The sequence below is a fragment of the Myotis daubentonii genome, chromosome 19 (genome assembly GCF_963259705.1).
Source record: "Myotis daubentonii chromosome 19, mMyoDau2.1, whole genome shotgun sequence".
In the NCBI taxonomy this organism is placed as follows: domain Eukaryota; kingdom Metazoa; phylum Chordata; class Mammalia; order Chiroptera; family Vespertilionidae; genus Myotis; species Myotis daubentonii.
The window spans coordinates 9,910,337-9,926,397 of record NC_081858.1 but is presented as its reverse complement, the minus strand read 5'-3'; the positions used below and the strand labels follow the sequence as shown (position 1 = coordinate 9,926,397).

General features: G+C 51.3%; 2 protein-coding genes across 2 annotated transcripts in view; one reads left to right on the top strand and one right to left on the bottom strand.

The window, feature by feature from the left end:
• The window catches only part of IQCD (IQ motif containing D), a 15,730-nt gene extending 9,500 nt beyond the window's left edge, over window positions 1-6,230 (bottom strand). The window contains exon 1 of the mRNA XM_059676671.1: window positions 5,743-6,230. The gene's annotated coding sequence lies outside the window, so the exon portion shown is untranslated. The remainder of the gene's footprint in view (window positions 1-5,742) is intronic.
• The window catches only part of TPCN1 (two pore segment channel 1), a 55,216-nt gene continuing 45,367 nt past the window's right edge, over window positions 6,213-16,061 (top strand). Inside the window, exons 1-2 of the mRNA XM_059676664.1 lie at window positions 6,213-6,350; window positions 9,323-9,558. Coding sequence (XP_059532647.1) covers window positions 9,447-9,558 — 112 coding nt within the window. The 5' untranslated portion in view covers window positions 6,213-6,350; window positions 9,323-9,446. The remainder of the gene's footprint in view (window positions 6,351-9,322; window positions 9,559-16,061) is intronic.

Here is a 16,061-nt window from a genome sequence, read left to right as displayed (position 1 = left end):
TCCTTTTTTTAATGCCACCAACCTTAATGTTGAAATCATTTCCAACTTCAGCCTCTCCTTTGAAAATTCCTGCCCTGAGAGTTGAAGCAAGATTGCTAATGGGTGGGGAACTTTAATTGGATCTTCCCTTTATTTGTCATTAATTCTGCTGATGAACTTTATAAATGGAAATACATCTTTATCATGCAAATTATATCTCGGCTTCATTCACAGGGTCTGGTTAGATATCTTATTACTCTCACTCTCAGAACATTTTGAAAGAAAAGAAAAGGTTTTGAGGTAAATTATATTTTTCCCCCTTAGGAGGAAAAGGGGAAGAAAATTTAACCTCACAACTACCCCACAAACCCAACACTGGTGCGTGGAGAAGTCAGAGGGTGTTGAGAAAAACTGGGAGCTCAGTGGTTGAGCGTCGACCTACGAACCAGGAGGTCACGGTTCGATTCCCGGTCAGGGCACATGCCCAGGTTGTGGGCTCGATCCCCAGTGTGGGGCGTGCAGGAGGCAGCCAATCTATGATTCTCTCTCATCATTGATATTTCTATCTCTCTCCTCCCTTCTTCTCTGGAATCAATACAAATATAATTTAAAAAAAGAAAAGAAAACTGGAGTATATGTGTGTGGGGGGCAGATGGGGGAATCTCATTTTAAGGAATACCAGAAAACATACTATGTGTCAAACACTATTCTAAATTCTTTTTTTTTTTTTTATTCCTCACCTGAGGATATTTTTTCCATTGATTTTTAGAGAGAGTAAAAGTGAAAAAGGATGGGGGGGGGGGAGAGAGAGAGAGAGAGAGAGAGAGACATATAGACTGATTGCCCCTGCACTCGCCCTGATGGGGCTCCGGATCTAACCTGCAACCAAGGTATATGCCCTTGACCAGGAATTGAACCAGTGGCCCTTCAGTCCATGGTCCAACGCTCTAACCACTCAGCAAACCAGCCAGGGCTATTCTAAATTCTTTACATGAATTAACTCCTTTATTTTTCATAACAACCTGATGAGGTTGGAGCTTCTATTACCTCCATGTACAGAGGAGAAAAGGGAGGCAGAGAGGGGTTAGAAGTGTTCCTTAGTTTACAGCTAGCAAGTGATAGAGCTGGCATTTCAGCCCAGGCAGCCTGTCTCAGGAGCCTGCGCCCCGTAACCACTATTCTGTCAGGTCTCCCAATTTTAAGATTGACTTCAGTGTGGACACAGTCAAATGATTCTTTGCTGGTTCAGTTTCAGTGCATCCTGTCAAGCAGAGACTTAGGGATAAGATAAGATTTAGGCCCTGGCTGGTTTGACTCAGTGGATAGAGTGTCGGCCTGTGGACTGAAGGGTCCCAGGTTTGATTCTGGTCAAGGGCACATGCCTGGGTTGCAGGCTCAATCCCCAGTAGGGGGTGTGCAGGAGGCAGCCAATCAATGATTCTCTCTCATCATTGATGTTTCTATCTCTCCCTCTCCCTTCCTCTCTGACATCAATAAAAGAATATTTTTTAGAAAAAGATAAGATTTAGTTCCTATAGCAGTCAATCTACTTAACAACCACAAATATGAATATTCATAGTTTTTAAAAATATATATTGTCAAAAAGCAAGGCTTGCACTGGCTGGTGCTGGTTGAGCATTGTCTCATGCACTGAAAGGTCCCTGGCTCAATTTCTGGTCAGGGCACATACCTAGGTTTTGTGGGTTCAATACTTGGTTGGGGCATGTACAGGAGGCAGCTGATCGATGTTTCTCTCTCACATCAATGTCTGTCTCTCTCTCTCTCTCTCTCTCTCTCTCTCTCTCTCTCCAATAAAAACAGCCTGGCCAGAGGAGAGCAGAGATCCACTGAACTAGTCACCATTCTCCAGTTTCCTCCTCCTTACAAATTAATTCATCATGATTTTTAATCCCTCTTTTGATGAAAGTGTAGTTTTAGGAGTGTCTATTTCCAGTTACATCCAACTGTGGATAGGAACATTTTGGATGTTGCAGACAGAAGGAAGAATTTCCTAGTAAGGAGTTTAGAATCCTTCTAAAATAAACTTCTCCTACTTAAAAAAATATTTAAATTATAACCTTACAAAATGCAAAACACTGGCTTTTCCTGGCTGACAGATTATGTTGAAGAAGTGTCTTTTTTAAACCAAAGGTTGTGCCCTTTTAGTGAGTGAAATCAATTCACCAGTTAAAAATAAATGAAAGACGCCCGAGCTGTTTTGGCTCAGTGGATAGAGCGTCAACCTGCAGACTAAAGGTTCCAGGTTTGATTCTGGTCAAGGCCACATGCCCAGGTGCAGGCTCGCTCTCCAGTGGAGAGGGTGCAGGAGGCAGCCAATCAATGATTCTCTCTCATCATTGATATTTCTATCTCTCCCTTCCTCTCTGAAATCAATAAAGAAATTATATATATATATATATATATATATATATATATATATATATATATAATCTTATATAATAAAGAGCTAATATGCAAATGGTCATCATGCCCTCATGTGCCAGGGCTGGGGGACCTGAGGTCACGTGCGCCCCCTCCCCCCGCTCCTCCAGTGCTGGGGCCAGGGGGCCTGAGGCCACGCCCGGTGGGGCTTGATGGGGGTGGGGCCGGCTGGGTCTTGGTCTCGTGCGATTTTGAGGCACGTGCGGGTGGGTGTAGATTTGACTCTGGGTCCCATGGCGCTCCCCAGACTCTGACAGGAGAGAGATTTTTATATACATTTTACTAATTTTCTTTCATCTCTGACACTTCTATTATAGAGAAAGGGCAAATAGCAATATTAAAATATTCCCTCTAATTAATTCCCTTTTATTGTGCATGAATTTCATGCACTGGGCCGTGTGTGTGTGTGTGTGTGTGTGTGTGTGTGTGTGTGTGTGTATTTAAAAAAAAATAAATGAAAGACAATAGAAAATATTAGAGTGCACTATATGGAGTAAGTACTCATTTGTAATTAAACCTATCTGCTGGGTCAAGAAGGAGAATGTATTTCTCTGGTTTGTGGTTAAAAAGAAAAACCTTTGTTGAAAAGCCCTCGTGGTAAAGGCATTGGATTGGCTGTTAGGATACAACCTGCTGCTGTTCCTTGAGAGCAGCGTCCCTGACCTCCACCGACTCCATGCCAGCAGCACGTCTCCCACGACCGTTTCTGGCCCATTGGAGGCGGTGTCTGCAGATGTGGCCCATGTCCCCGCAGGGGCGGAGCGTGGCGTGGGGGTGATCCTGGTTGAGAACCACTGGTCTAGACCCCAAAGGCCTTGCTCTGCTGTAAACTCCTGGCCTCCATCACAGGTCTAGTGCTCCATCCAGGTTCAAAGGAAGTCTGTCCAGCTCTGTCTGACAAGCTGACCCTGTGTCGTCCTGAGCCCCACCAGGGCCCTGGCCGGTTTGGCTCAGTGGATAGACTGTCGGCCTGCAGACGGAAGGGTCCCAGGTTCCATTCTGGTCCAGGTTGCAGGCTCGAACCCCGGCCCTGGTTGGGGCTTGTGTGGGAGCCAACCAATCAATGTCTCTCTCTCTCACATCGATGTTTCTCTTTCTGTCTCTCCCTCTCCCTTCCACGCTCTCTAAAAAGTCAATGGAAAAATATTCTTGGGTGAGGATTAACAAAACCAAAAACAAACAAACAAACAAAAACCCCAAACAAAATAAATTAATAAAATAAAGCTGCCATCAGTTACAGAATCAAGATCAGAGTCACAAACTGGTATTAGGAGACCTGGGTGCAACACTCGCCCGTCAGAGGCTCTGGGAATAAGTCTGGACGAGTCCGAGTCCCTGATCTCTCTGGCTCCTGGGGATACACCTGTCCCAGCCACACCCAAGGGAGCTGGTAGAGCAGGGAGGGTGTGGCACAGGGGAAAGCCCCGTGGAGAGTTAAAAGCCCTCTTCAAAGGGAAGTGTTATGATATGTTCAGGCATGAGTCAGGTGCTCCATCGGCCTCATTGCCCTCAGCTCGTCTCTCCTGGGGACAAAGGAAAGTGTGGGGGCACCTAGCAATGGAGCAGGCAGGGAAGACTGGCCCCTTTAATCCCGTTTCCCACTGCAAGTGGGAACGCCAAGCTAGAACTCGGGCATTTATGTTGGACCACAGATGCCTGGGACGCGTTCCGGAGGGCAGAGTCTGTCTGGGATGCCCTGGGCAGCCCATCCAGCTCGGACGTGGGGGACTGATGCTGTGGCCCCACAGCCTCTGTCACAACTGCTTTCCATCAAAAGGCTGTTGGGGGCTTTCTGAGTGGGGGGTGACGTCTGGGAAAGGAAACGGTGGGCTAGACCAGCGGTCGGCAAACTCATTAGTCAACAGAGCCAAATATCCACAGTACTTCTTCAAAATAGACTCGCCCAGGCCGAAAACCGACTCCTGTGCATGGGCCACGAAGTTTCAATCGCACTGTATGTGCGTGCCCGCACATGGTATTTTGTGGAAGAGCCACACTCATGGGGCCAAAGAGCCGCATGTGGCTCCCGAGCCGCAGTTTGCCGACCACAGGGCTCTTGCCTTCCTCTAGCAACGTTTTTATATTGGAACACACTGCTTCTCACTCTTGACTCTCGCACCACTTTCAGTCCCTGGCCTGGCCTGGTCATCCTAGTTATGGTTCTCACTTCCTCCCCGTCACCTCACAGGGGACTAGGGAACAAGAAAGCCTCTCTGATTCGATTGGTTAGAAAAGGCAGCCGTCACAGCAGCCCTCATTGCTTTTGGAGGAGAGGATTTGTTGACCTCCTCCCCCCATCACTGTGGAACTGAATCCCTGCAGGTGTCATTTCACGTTGACCTGTATATTAGCATCTGATTAATCTCTCCCTCTCACTTTAGACAAGTTGCATGAGGGGAGGAATGAAGTTTCCTTTACTGATGGCTCCATCCCAGTCGCCAGTACCACTCTGGCTGAATGTATGAATATTTACGGTATGGAAAGAGATAACCCTGTTGGAATTCTTTTAAGCAGGAAGAGTCAAGGACGTATTGCCTTAAGGGGAAAACTGCTACTTTTTACTGAGTCCTTATGATGTTCCTCAGCTCCATGCCAAGTTCCTCATTGTCTTACCTCATTTAATCCTCACAGCAAACCCTGTGTCTTAAGTATGTAAATGAGGGACTGTGGGGAAGTCATTGCACATTTTAAGGACAGGGATGGTAATGAAGTTTTTTAAAAATTTTTATTTATTGAGTTTAGCTAGAGAAAGGCGGGGAGAAAGAGAGAAAGATCCATTTGTTGTTCCACTTATGTATGCATTCATGGCTTGCTTCTTGTATGGGCCCTGACTGGGGATTGAACCTGCAACCTTGGTGTATGGGGAGGATGCTCTAACCGACTGAGCAACCGGGTCAGGGCAGGAAGTTACGTTTTCAAGTTAGCACAAAAGGCAAAAATGGGCATAACCAAAATGACCTAATATAAACACTCATTCCATTGAGATGCCTTGCATTGCACGCTTACCCTGGAATATATGGCCCTTGGGTAGAATGGTAGGGGACTTAGAAACTTAGTTAACTAGGATGTGACTCCACTTGGCCCCATGTTTAAGAGATGAGAAAACAGGACCATGGAGATGATGACGGAGGGACGGAGTACAGGCAGGGTCGCGGAAGATGTCCAGTGGTCCTTGTAGGCGAGGGCTGGAGAGCAGGGACCTGGGGCGGGGATGGGATCGCGATGAGGGTCACTGATCCCGCAGGGAGCCAAAGGATAGCAGGCCAGCCGCCTTTCCGCCTTTCCCTCTCATTCCCAGCCCTTCCCCACCTGGTCACTCACCCGCTCCGAGGGCTCCGGGTTTTTCTACTTAACGTTACCTCCGAGGTCCCTGCGTTGCTAGGTTACCCGCCAATCTCAGAAGGCGGGACTCGGAGCCTGATTGACTTTCCTTTTCACCATGCAATTCCGCTCAGTTCCGCCCACCTCGGGGCCTGACCAATCAGAGGCACCGTCTCTCTGACCCTCCACCAATTGAAAGACACGGACTGCCTCTGAGGTGGGCTGAACGAGTTAGGCAGAGAGGATGAGAGGGGGAAAGGGGCGGAGCTTCTCAACCCCGCCCCTTCTCTAGGAGGCGGGCAGGGCGTCCTGCATCGGCAGCGGGCGAGAACTGGGGAAGGACTTGAGGATTGGCCAATGAGAACTCAGCATGGCAGCCTATCTAGCGAATGGGCCGCGGCTAGGGAGGAATGGGGCGGGGCCGGCGGGGCTGCGGGTAGGCGGCGGATGAGAGAGCTGGCGCAGCTGCTGTGGTGGCAGCGGCTGAAGTGGCGGCGGCGGCGGCAAACAACTCCGGGCTCGGGGCTTTGGCGGCGGCGGCGGCGCCAGCAGGCTGGGCTGCACGGTGCCGAGCCCGGCGCGCGGTCCGGGCTGCTGGGGCGGCGCGTGTAAGAATCCGAGGGGTGCGAGGGATGGCCTGAGGAGAGGGCAGGGGGCAGGGGTCAGAGGGCGCCGAGTCAGGGGGTGCAGCTGGGCGCTGGAGTGTGGGAGGCGGGCCGGGCGGGCGGGCGGAGGGACTGCGGGGAAGTTTTCGCGCGCTTCTTCTTCCAGCCCAGGCTGGGGCTTTGCACCCCCTCTCCTGGTCCCCGACTTCCTGGGGCGACCCTCCCGACCCGGGCTGGGAGCACGTGGAGCTGGAGCCCGCATTCCTCTTCCCTCCCCTCCTTCCTCACCTGCTCCTGGTCGCCCAGGCGCCCTCTTGCCGGGTCAGGGTGCAGGAGCCGGTGGCTGCTGGCCCTCCCCTGGGACCTGTTCCCTAGGGGTGACCCCTCCCTCCGCGTCCTCCATAGAGCGAGAGGCCAAGCCCGCAGGAGCCCTGGGCTAGGACTTGGGCCAGCCCCTTCCCCGCTCGGGACCTCACTTTTCCCTCTTAGAATGCCGGGCTTGAATGAGTTCCGATAGCCGGACTGGTTCTGGGAGGAGGCCGGGCAGGGGATGTCCCTGTGGTCAGGCTGCCTGGGCTGAAATCTGGGCCCAGTAAACAGCTTAGAAGAGGCGGTCGAGTTCCTAATCCCTCTAAGCCTCAGTTTCCTCATCTGCGAAGTGGGTATTTCTCAACAACGGCACAATCGGATGGCAAAATGTTTTTAATTCTCAAAACTGAGCGAAAGCTACAAGGAAGTTCATTGACATGTTCTCTCTACTTTGAATTTGTTTGAAAATATCTATGGTAAAAAAAAAAAAAAAAAAGTTGAACCAAAAAGAAAATAAATAAAACAAAATCCTTAAGCTAGCCGAATAGTAGTGTCTCATTTGGGGTTTCCTCCTCTGTCTCCCCAGTACTGAGATCGAAAAGCAAAAGAAATCCCCAGCTCGGGAGGGAACAGCAACAGAAATCTCACAGGGAGTTGGCTAGACAGAGAGCTACAGGCTCAGCAGCAGCCAGTGGAACGTGCTTGCTTCTGCTGCCTTGTTTCAAGACGATAGGGAGTAAATTGCGGGGTTGCCCTTCAGTGGGTTAGTCTGGAGCCAGAGAGGACCGAGCCGGGAGGCCACAGCCTGAGGAAGGAACCTGCTGCTGTTTTCCAGTTCAAAGGTCTGCGCCAGCCCTGCTGAGTCGGGGCTTTTCTTTGGTGTCCTCCCCAGCGGAAACGGGAATGAGTATAAATAGGAACTGCAGCAGGCTGGTTCTGAGAGTTTTAAATCGGCAACTCAGGATGAGGGCTTTTGCTGTGTGACATCGCTGGACATCACTTAAAAAAATACCCTGGTCCTCTTTCCCTTCCTCCTCAAACACCTAAATCTAGGAGAACAATGCCTATATAAGAGTGCTATGGCCCCGGCCGGTTGCTCAGTGGTTAGAGCATCGGCCTGTGGACCAAAGGGTCTTGGGTTCAATTCCCAGTGAAGAACACATACCTTGGTTGCAGGTTCCCCAGTCCTGGTAGGGAACATGCAGGAGGCAATCAATCAATGTTTTCCTCCCTCCCTCCCTCCCATGCTCTCTAAAAATCAATGGAGAAAATATTCTTGGGTGAGGATTTTTTAAAAACCCCAAAACTTAAAAAAAAAAAAGCATGCTATGGGCAAGTGTAGGTGACCTGGCCACTAACTTTTTCCAGGTCATTGGAGCTAAATGCTGCCTAAATACCAGGGCGTGGACATGGGGGAATTGTAGTGTAGTGGTTAGGAGCGTAGGGCTGGAGTCCAATTGCGTAGTTCAAAGCTGTGTGTTCTTGGACAAGTTACTTAACCTCTCTGAGCCTAAAGTCTCCCCCTTTGTTATGGGGGATACTAATCCTACCTATCTATTATGAGTTTCAATCAGCTTTACCTAAAAATTGCTAGAAGAGGCCCTGGTACATAGTAAGCACTCATCAAGTATTAACTACAATTATTTTAATGGTTATATATTTTTTAAGTTGTCAAAATCTTTACGAAACACACACAAACAAGGACCAAGAGGGTGCAGGTGGAATATATTAGTCATAATCTTTTTTAAAATATATATATTTTATTGATTTTTCACAGAGAGGAAGGGAGAGGGACAGAGAGCCAGAAACATCGACCAGCCGCCTCCCGCACACCCCCCTCCTGGGGATGTGCCCGCAACCAAGGTACATGCCCTTGACCGGAACCGACCCAGGACCTCTCAGTCCGCAGGCCGACACGCCATCCACTGAGCCAAACCAGCCAGGGCTATTAGTCATAATCTTTTTTTATAATACTTTTTCTTTTTTTTAATTTTATATATATATATATTTTTTTTATTGATTTTTTTAGAGAAAGGAATAGAGAGTTAGAAACATTGATGAGAGAGAAACACTGATCAGCTGCCTCCTGCACACCCCCTACTGGGGATGTGCCTGAAACCAAGGTACATGCCCTTGACCGGAATCAAACCTGGGACCTTTCAGTCTGCAGGCCGATGCTAAATCCACTGAGCCAAACTGATTAGGGCTATTAGTCATAATCTTAATCTCTAGATGTAATTACCATTAACTGCAGTATTTGTTCTTGCAGAGTTTTCCTCTCATTTTAAAAAAATATATATTTTTTTATTGGTTTCAGGGGGAAGGGAGAGGGAGAGATAGAAACATCAATGATGAGAGAGAATCGCCTGCTCACCCCCTACTGGGGATCGAGCCGGAAACCCCGGGCATGTGCCCTTGACTGGAATCTAACCCAGGACCCTTCACAGGCCGACGCTCTATCCACTGAGCCAAACCAGTTAGGGCTCCTCTCACTTTTAATGCTATTTTATATTGCAATACTCCATCATTTTAAAGGGTACCATTCACTGGTTTTTAGTGTTTTCCCAAGATTAAGCAACCATCGCCACTATCTAACTGGCAGAACATTTTCATCAGTAGTGGTTGCATTTTAATAATTTTTTGTTTTTTAATTCCCCAAACTGTAGATGATGCCTCAAATGGAGGAGTCTCTGAGAAGCATCTCTGGGCCAGTGGCTTTGAAAGGGAGCGCAGAGCAGAGACTATTTCCAGCCGTGGACATCACATCCTGAGGCATACGGAGACAAGAGCATGGCCATGAACTTGGATGACGACGTTCCCCTCATCCTGACCTTGGAGGAGGGGGGCAGTGCCCCGCTGGCTCCTTCCAATGGCTTGGGTCAAGAGGAGCTGCCTAACAGAAGTAAGATGGTAGGGTGGACTGAGGGTGGGGGGTCGGGGGCAACCTCAGGGGGTGAGTTGTGGGCTTGATGGTCTGATTGTAGACACGGTCCCCGAGTGCCTGACTCTGTGTTTGACCCTTAGGGTCTGACACCAACTCCCGGGAGACTGCAGGGTCCTAATCCTGCACCCCCAATTTAGGGATGCTTCCAGGAGCCCTTGCCTCCCTCAGCGCCTGCCCCCCTTTGCACCTGGCTTTGTTCCTGGATGCTTGGTGGGGGACCTCGGGCACACCTGCGCCTTGGCTAGCTTCCCTGCCCCATTCCCGGTTAAAAAAAGAAACAGATTTCAACACCGGCCTCCGTCCGTCCCACTCTGACGCTGTTGGCAGAGGGCAGAGTTGACTGCTGCTCCCCGCTGGGGCTCTGTCCCCGCGTGGCCCTGGATGAGGTGGGCGGGGGGGCAGACATTTATCGTGATCCATTGATTTGAGGGTTTGGGGTTTTGCTTTGTCGTCTTCTCAACCAGAGCCTAGCGCAAGGTGAACCTGAGAGAGTCTGTGAGCTTTAAATGTTTTAAAGTTTAATTGTGTTTCTGGCAGAATGGGAAGCCTTAAAACCCTTTCTGGTGCTTGTCCCAAAGCCATTTGCTTCACTTGCTGGGGCCTCGGGTCCACGAGAGGCTTAAAATAACTTGCCTTTTATGAAGGGGCCTCAGACGGCAGGGACTAGCGCTTTAGCAAATGGGCGTTTCATCCGCCGGCCGAGTGCCTGAGCCAGGATGGAGGGCTGTTGCTTTCCTCCAGTTCAGAAGGGGAGGGAGATACATGGGTCCAGGCGAAGACGAGTCTGCCCTCCTGTCCCTCTTGTGCAGAGAGAATACAGTTGGTTGCCGGAAGCTCAGCAGCCATCTCTTGGGAGCGATGAAGAGAGCAGTGGGCCTGTGGACGGGAGTGCAGTGGGCGGCCTGGCTCCCTGTAAACTGGCCTCTCCTTGCTGTGGCATGTTCACCCAGCTGGGGCGGCAGAGCTGGGTAGGCCGGGAGGGTTAGACTAAACCAGGGCTGAGAAAGCAGTGACCCTGACTTCAGGCACACTTCTTAAATGCCCTAGAACTTGCCGACCTAATGTTCGGCTCTTTCTTATCTCTTACCTTAACTAAAATCCTTTTGCAAGGATTTTATAGAGGAGGAACCAGTGAGTCAGAGAGGGTAAGTAACTTGCCTCATGCCACACAGCCAGCAAGTGGTGGAGAAGAGATTTGAACCCAGGACCATCTGACTCCAAAGTTTCTTCCCCCACTCCTCCTCCCTTTTCTCTTCTCTTCCTGCTCCTCTGGATTCTTTTCCTCCTCTTTTTTTCCTTCCTAAGCTCTTAATAAATGTGAGCACTGGCCCTTAGCATTTAACATATGTTATCTCATCATCTAACCTCAAGATAGAGTTATTATTATCTGTATTTTAAAGAGAAGAAACAGCCTCAGAGAGGTTAAGTAACTTGTCTAAGGTCACACAGCTAGTAAGGAGCAGGCTTCTCTGATCTTCCCTCTCATGCCACTGTGTAAGGTGCTTTGGGAAAGGGGCGTAAAGAACGTGCCACAGTCTCAACTTCAGAGTAGGACCCCCTCCTCGTGAGGGGGTGGGCCCTCCATGGCCAACAAGGGAATGGACTGCAAGGGAGGGTGGTTGATGCGCTAAGGGTGTGGGTCATTCTGGAAATAGGCTCAAGATTCTAAATCGGAATCCCGATCACTGTCGTGGGTGCCACTTGTAAGTCCTTCCAAAGTATCAGGGCTGGTGGCAGGGTGTCCCGCTCTCCTGCAGGATCAGCGTGGGGAGAACAGCCTAATTCTGTGTCAAGATCAGGTTTTGAACCGATGATAGGTCTTGATGGGTAGGAAATAGGCCAAAAAGACAATGAAGCTAACCTTGGATAGGCCGCTCCTGGGACTGTCCTTGTCGTAGCGAAGTTGGTGGGTTATTTGGGTTTGTTTGTTTGGTTCTTTTTTATTTTATTTAATTTTTTTGTTGTTGATTTCAGGGAGGAAGGGAGAAGGGAAGAGAGACATCAATGATGAGAGAGAATCATTGGTCGGCTGCCTCCTGCACACACCCTACTGGGGACCAAGCCCAAAACCTGGGCATGTGCCTTGACTGGGAATTGAACTGTGACCTCCTGGTTCATGGGTCAATGGGTCAATGCTCAACCACTGAGCCACCATGGCTGGGGCTGGACTTGTTTCTTTTTTTTTAAAATATATTTTTATTGATTTCAGAGAGGCAGGGAGAGGGAGAGAAAGATAGAAACATCAATGATGAGAGGGAATCATTGATTGGCTGCCTCCTGCATACCCCCTACTGGGGATCGAGCCTGCCACCTGGTGTGTGCCCTTGACCGGAATCGAACCCGGGACCCTTCAGTCTGCAGGCTGACACTGTATCCACTGAGCCAAACCAGCTAGGGCTGGATTTGTTTCTTAAAAAAAACCCCACACAAAATATAAAACTGACAGGATGCAGGGAAATGGTCCTTTCTGCACAGTGCGTTAGTGTCTCACCCTCTTACTGGGACATTTGCTGAAACCTCTAAGAACGGGTGGGTGTCCTGCACCAAGCCTGGCTGGGAAAACAGCAGGGCCCGTCCGAGGAAAAAAAAGACGTCCGAGGAGGCCTGCTCTCCCCTTGGTTAGTTCATGCTCCGATTTTGGCATTGACCTTCTATCCAACCTCCCCCTTCCCTGTTGTCTGAGCATTCCGTCTAAGACACAAATCCAGCCCGGTCATTTCCCCGGCTCGAAGCTCCCCGGGACCTTCTCGCCCCTGCAGGATGAAGGCCAAGCTCTGGGCCAGACACGAGGCCTGGGGTGTCCTAGCACCTTCTAACCTGATCTGCCCCGTTTCCTGCCTTCGCCCACAACGTCGCGCTGCTAGTTTGCGAGTCCGCGCCGTGCATTCTGAAACCGCCTTGCTGGCACCTCACTGCAGAATGCCTTCCCCAGCCTCTTGTTTGCTCAGAAGCTTCAGTCCTGTCTTGGAAATCCTGCCGAGAATGCCATCCCTCTGAACCTCCCCTCTCGGACAGGGCTAATGACTGCCCTTTTCTGCTTCGGTATCTTGATGAGGCTTCCATTATTACAGGTGGCTTACTGCGTGGTAATTACTTATTTAGCCATCTGATCACCCAGGAGGCCCCGCGTTCCATTCGTCTGTTATCACCGAGCTTGATGATACAGTCAGCAAGTCGTGGTTACACCTCATGGGGTTTCTGGCGCCTTAGCTCGTGGGAGTGGCTGTCTTAGGGTCCTGCTCAGAGGCGGGGAGCATCCCCTCCTTCCTCTCCTCCTAACCAGGGGTTTGAGCCTCATTTCTCCCAGCAGAGCTGATGGTCTAGAGCAGCGGTTCTCAACCTGTGGGTCGCAACCCCTTTGGCGGTCGAACGACCCTTTCACAGGGGTCGCCTAAGACCACCCTGCATATCAGATATTTACATGACGATTCATAACAGTAGCAACATGACAGTTATGAAGAAGCAACGGAAATAATTTTATGGTTGGGTCACAACATGAGGAACTGTATTTAAAAGGCCAGAAGGTTGAAAACCACTGGTCTAGAGGCTGCCCCCAGTGCCCTGGGCTGTAGCTGACGTAACCCTTGAGGCGGTAAGGAGTTGGCAGGATGCAGGAGGAGGTCTGCAGCAGGGTTGGCGCTCCCTGGGCACGAGGCACTGGGAGCCAAACAGGCTTTCTAAGGGTGTGCGCCTCGGGCGAGCCTGGCCTCCGCCTTGACCAGCAGCTGTCGTCAGTGGCTTCCTCTGGCTCTGTCCCTACATGTTCCTTGTCTTGGTCTGCTTGGGCTGCTGTGACAGAAGACCACAGATGGGGTGGGGGGGGCTTGCACAGCAGAAAGTCATTGTCTCACCGTTTGGGAGGCTGGGAGGCTGAGATCAAGGGGTCAGCAGGGTTGGTTTCCTCTGAGCTGCTCTCTTTGGCTTGCAGACGGCCGCCTAGTCACTGTGTCCTCATGTGTTCATCCTTTGCTCTGTGTCCTGATCTTTTCTTTTTTGGTTTTTAAAGACAGCTTGTAGATTTTCCCCCCCTTAAATATGTTTTTATTGACTTCAGAGAGGAAGGGAGAGAGAGATAGAAACATCCATGATGAGAGAGAATCACTGATCGGTTGCCTCCTGCATGCCCCCCACTGGGGGTTGAGCCTGCAACCCGGGCATGTGCCCTGATCAGGAATGGAACCGTAAGCTCCTGGTTCATAGGCTGACGCTCAACCACTGAGCCACACCAGTGGGGCGTAATCTTTTCTTTTAAGGACACCAGTCAGATGGGATTAGGCCCACCTCTATGACCTCTTTTCACCTTAATTACCTCTTTCAAGGCCCTGTCTTTAAATACAGCCATGTCCTGAGGCCCTAGGGGTTAGGGCTTCAACATAGGAGTTCTGGGGGGACACGATTCAGGCCAGAACACTCCTGTCCTTTGCTTAGATGCAGATCCCCAGGAACCTGGCTGTGCTGCCTGTGCCCTTTGATCTTACCTAGAGGTGACCTGTGATGGGACAATGTCCCTGCAGGAAACTGGATGGTTTGGGGGTTTTTTCCTTATGTGGGCGAGGATGGATTTTATCCAAGACTCGGCCATCTCTGGGCTATACGGGTAGGTAGCTGCCGAAATGCTAACGGATGACTCATAGGCAGTTGATCAAGGAGGCAGGTAGGAGCGGAGGTATTTAAAGCCTGGCACTTAGGAATAACCTTGAACACAGTTCAGCGGGGCTGGCCTTTGACAGTGCAGTTTAGAGCGAGCCCACGCACTGGGCGCCGGGCCGTCGTTTGATGCCACTAGACACAGCCTGAATGTCGTGGGCCTTACAAGGGACTTTCCAAGGGGATTCTGGTCACATGCAGCTTTTGCCTTCGTGTTGCCTTTAAACTCACTAGCTGCCTAAGGTGGGCCTGTGCTCTGTGCCGTCTCTGAGTGAAAAGGGATTGGGGGCGAGGGAGGTGGCTGAGGCTTGAGCAGGGCACTTAGCGTCCGGCTCCTTTGGTGCTGTGGTTCGTGGTTGCCGGGTGACAGGCTCCCCCTGGGTGAGGCTTAGGTAATAGAGCAGAGAGGCCCTCCCCCTCCTTCACCCTGATGCCCGGTATGATGCCTGGCAGTTACCTGGACCCCCATGTGGCATTTAGCCACGTGGAAGGGCACCGTCCCCTTGCAGGGGGTCAACCCGTGATGCTCTGGCCCCCTTTCCAGCGTGTTCACGCAGCCAGAGCCAGTTGGCACCAGGCCAGGTTGAGATGGGCCAGAGCTCTCGGCCTCAGTGCAGAGATCGCCAAGATGAGCTGCAAAGAGCAGTGGGGCGTATATCCCGGGATGATCGCCCCCCACGTGGGCTCCGTCGCATAAGTCTGTGCCCGAGGTTCTTTGTCTGCCCATTCTCCCCAGTGTACTTGCTGAAGACTGAAGCCTCCGAGACTCGCAGAGCTTTTGCCGTTCGTGGTACCCTGGGTAGTGGAGGGGTCAAGACTGTGCCTCTGGAGCCAGGCTCCGGGCCTCCCATCCTAGCTGAGCGTGGAGCTTAGCTTTTCCAAGCCTCCGCCTCCTACCTGCACACGGGGATCTGATAGCATCTCCCAGGAGGGCTGCTGGGGAGATTTAACGCGATGCCCATTTTAATGTGTAAGTGCTTGACCGATCATAGGTGTGTTTATCATGGCCGGAGACGCGCTTGTTGGGAATATCATGGCACACAAGCAGGGGTCCTGAACCCAGGCCAAGGCCCGAATCCTTTTTGCCTCGCTCCTGGCCCAGCAGGTGGCCGCCGCCAAGCTGGGAAGCAGAGGCAGCGCGGCAGCTGGAGACCAAACAGCAATTACGAGTTTCACAGCCTCCCAGGGCGTGGGGGGCATTTGGCTCCGCCAGAGTCACTCCCCTGGCCTTCTTAGGGCCTCGCCAAGGCAGACAGCCGGGTGTCACCGGGCTGACGGAGGCACCAATTAAAATGAGCAAGCACCCGGCATGCTGGGTTCCAGCCTCTTCCCCGAAACGCAAAAGCTTTCGCTTCCTCGGCCCTCTGCAGTCTTCACGGGGGACCCTGTCTGTTGCCTCGGGCCCCCCTGCCATGAAATGCCATCTCCCCTCCACATGCAGATAGCTGCCGCGGCGAAATGGCAGCAGTGGCAGCTGGGGGCTGGCGGGACCGGCTGCACCGCTCTTCACCCGTCGCCTTCGGGGGGTCTAAGTTCACATTTGCTCCGAGAGCTTCATGAGCCAGAACGCACTCCTCCTCAGCCTCCGAGCTGGGGAGGGGACGTGGGGAGGTGCTGATGGCTCCCAGCAGTGCCCCCGGCTGCCTCGGATCAGATGGAGCACGGGGCCAGGAAGGAGGCCCTGCTCTTTGGAAGGGACCAAGGGTTCAAGACTGCCCCTCCCGCCCTGTGCTCAGGGACCCAGGGGGCGGCTCCCCATTCTCCTCCCTTTGCTGGTGAATTCCCTGTTTTGGAAATTTCCTGACTCCCTCCAT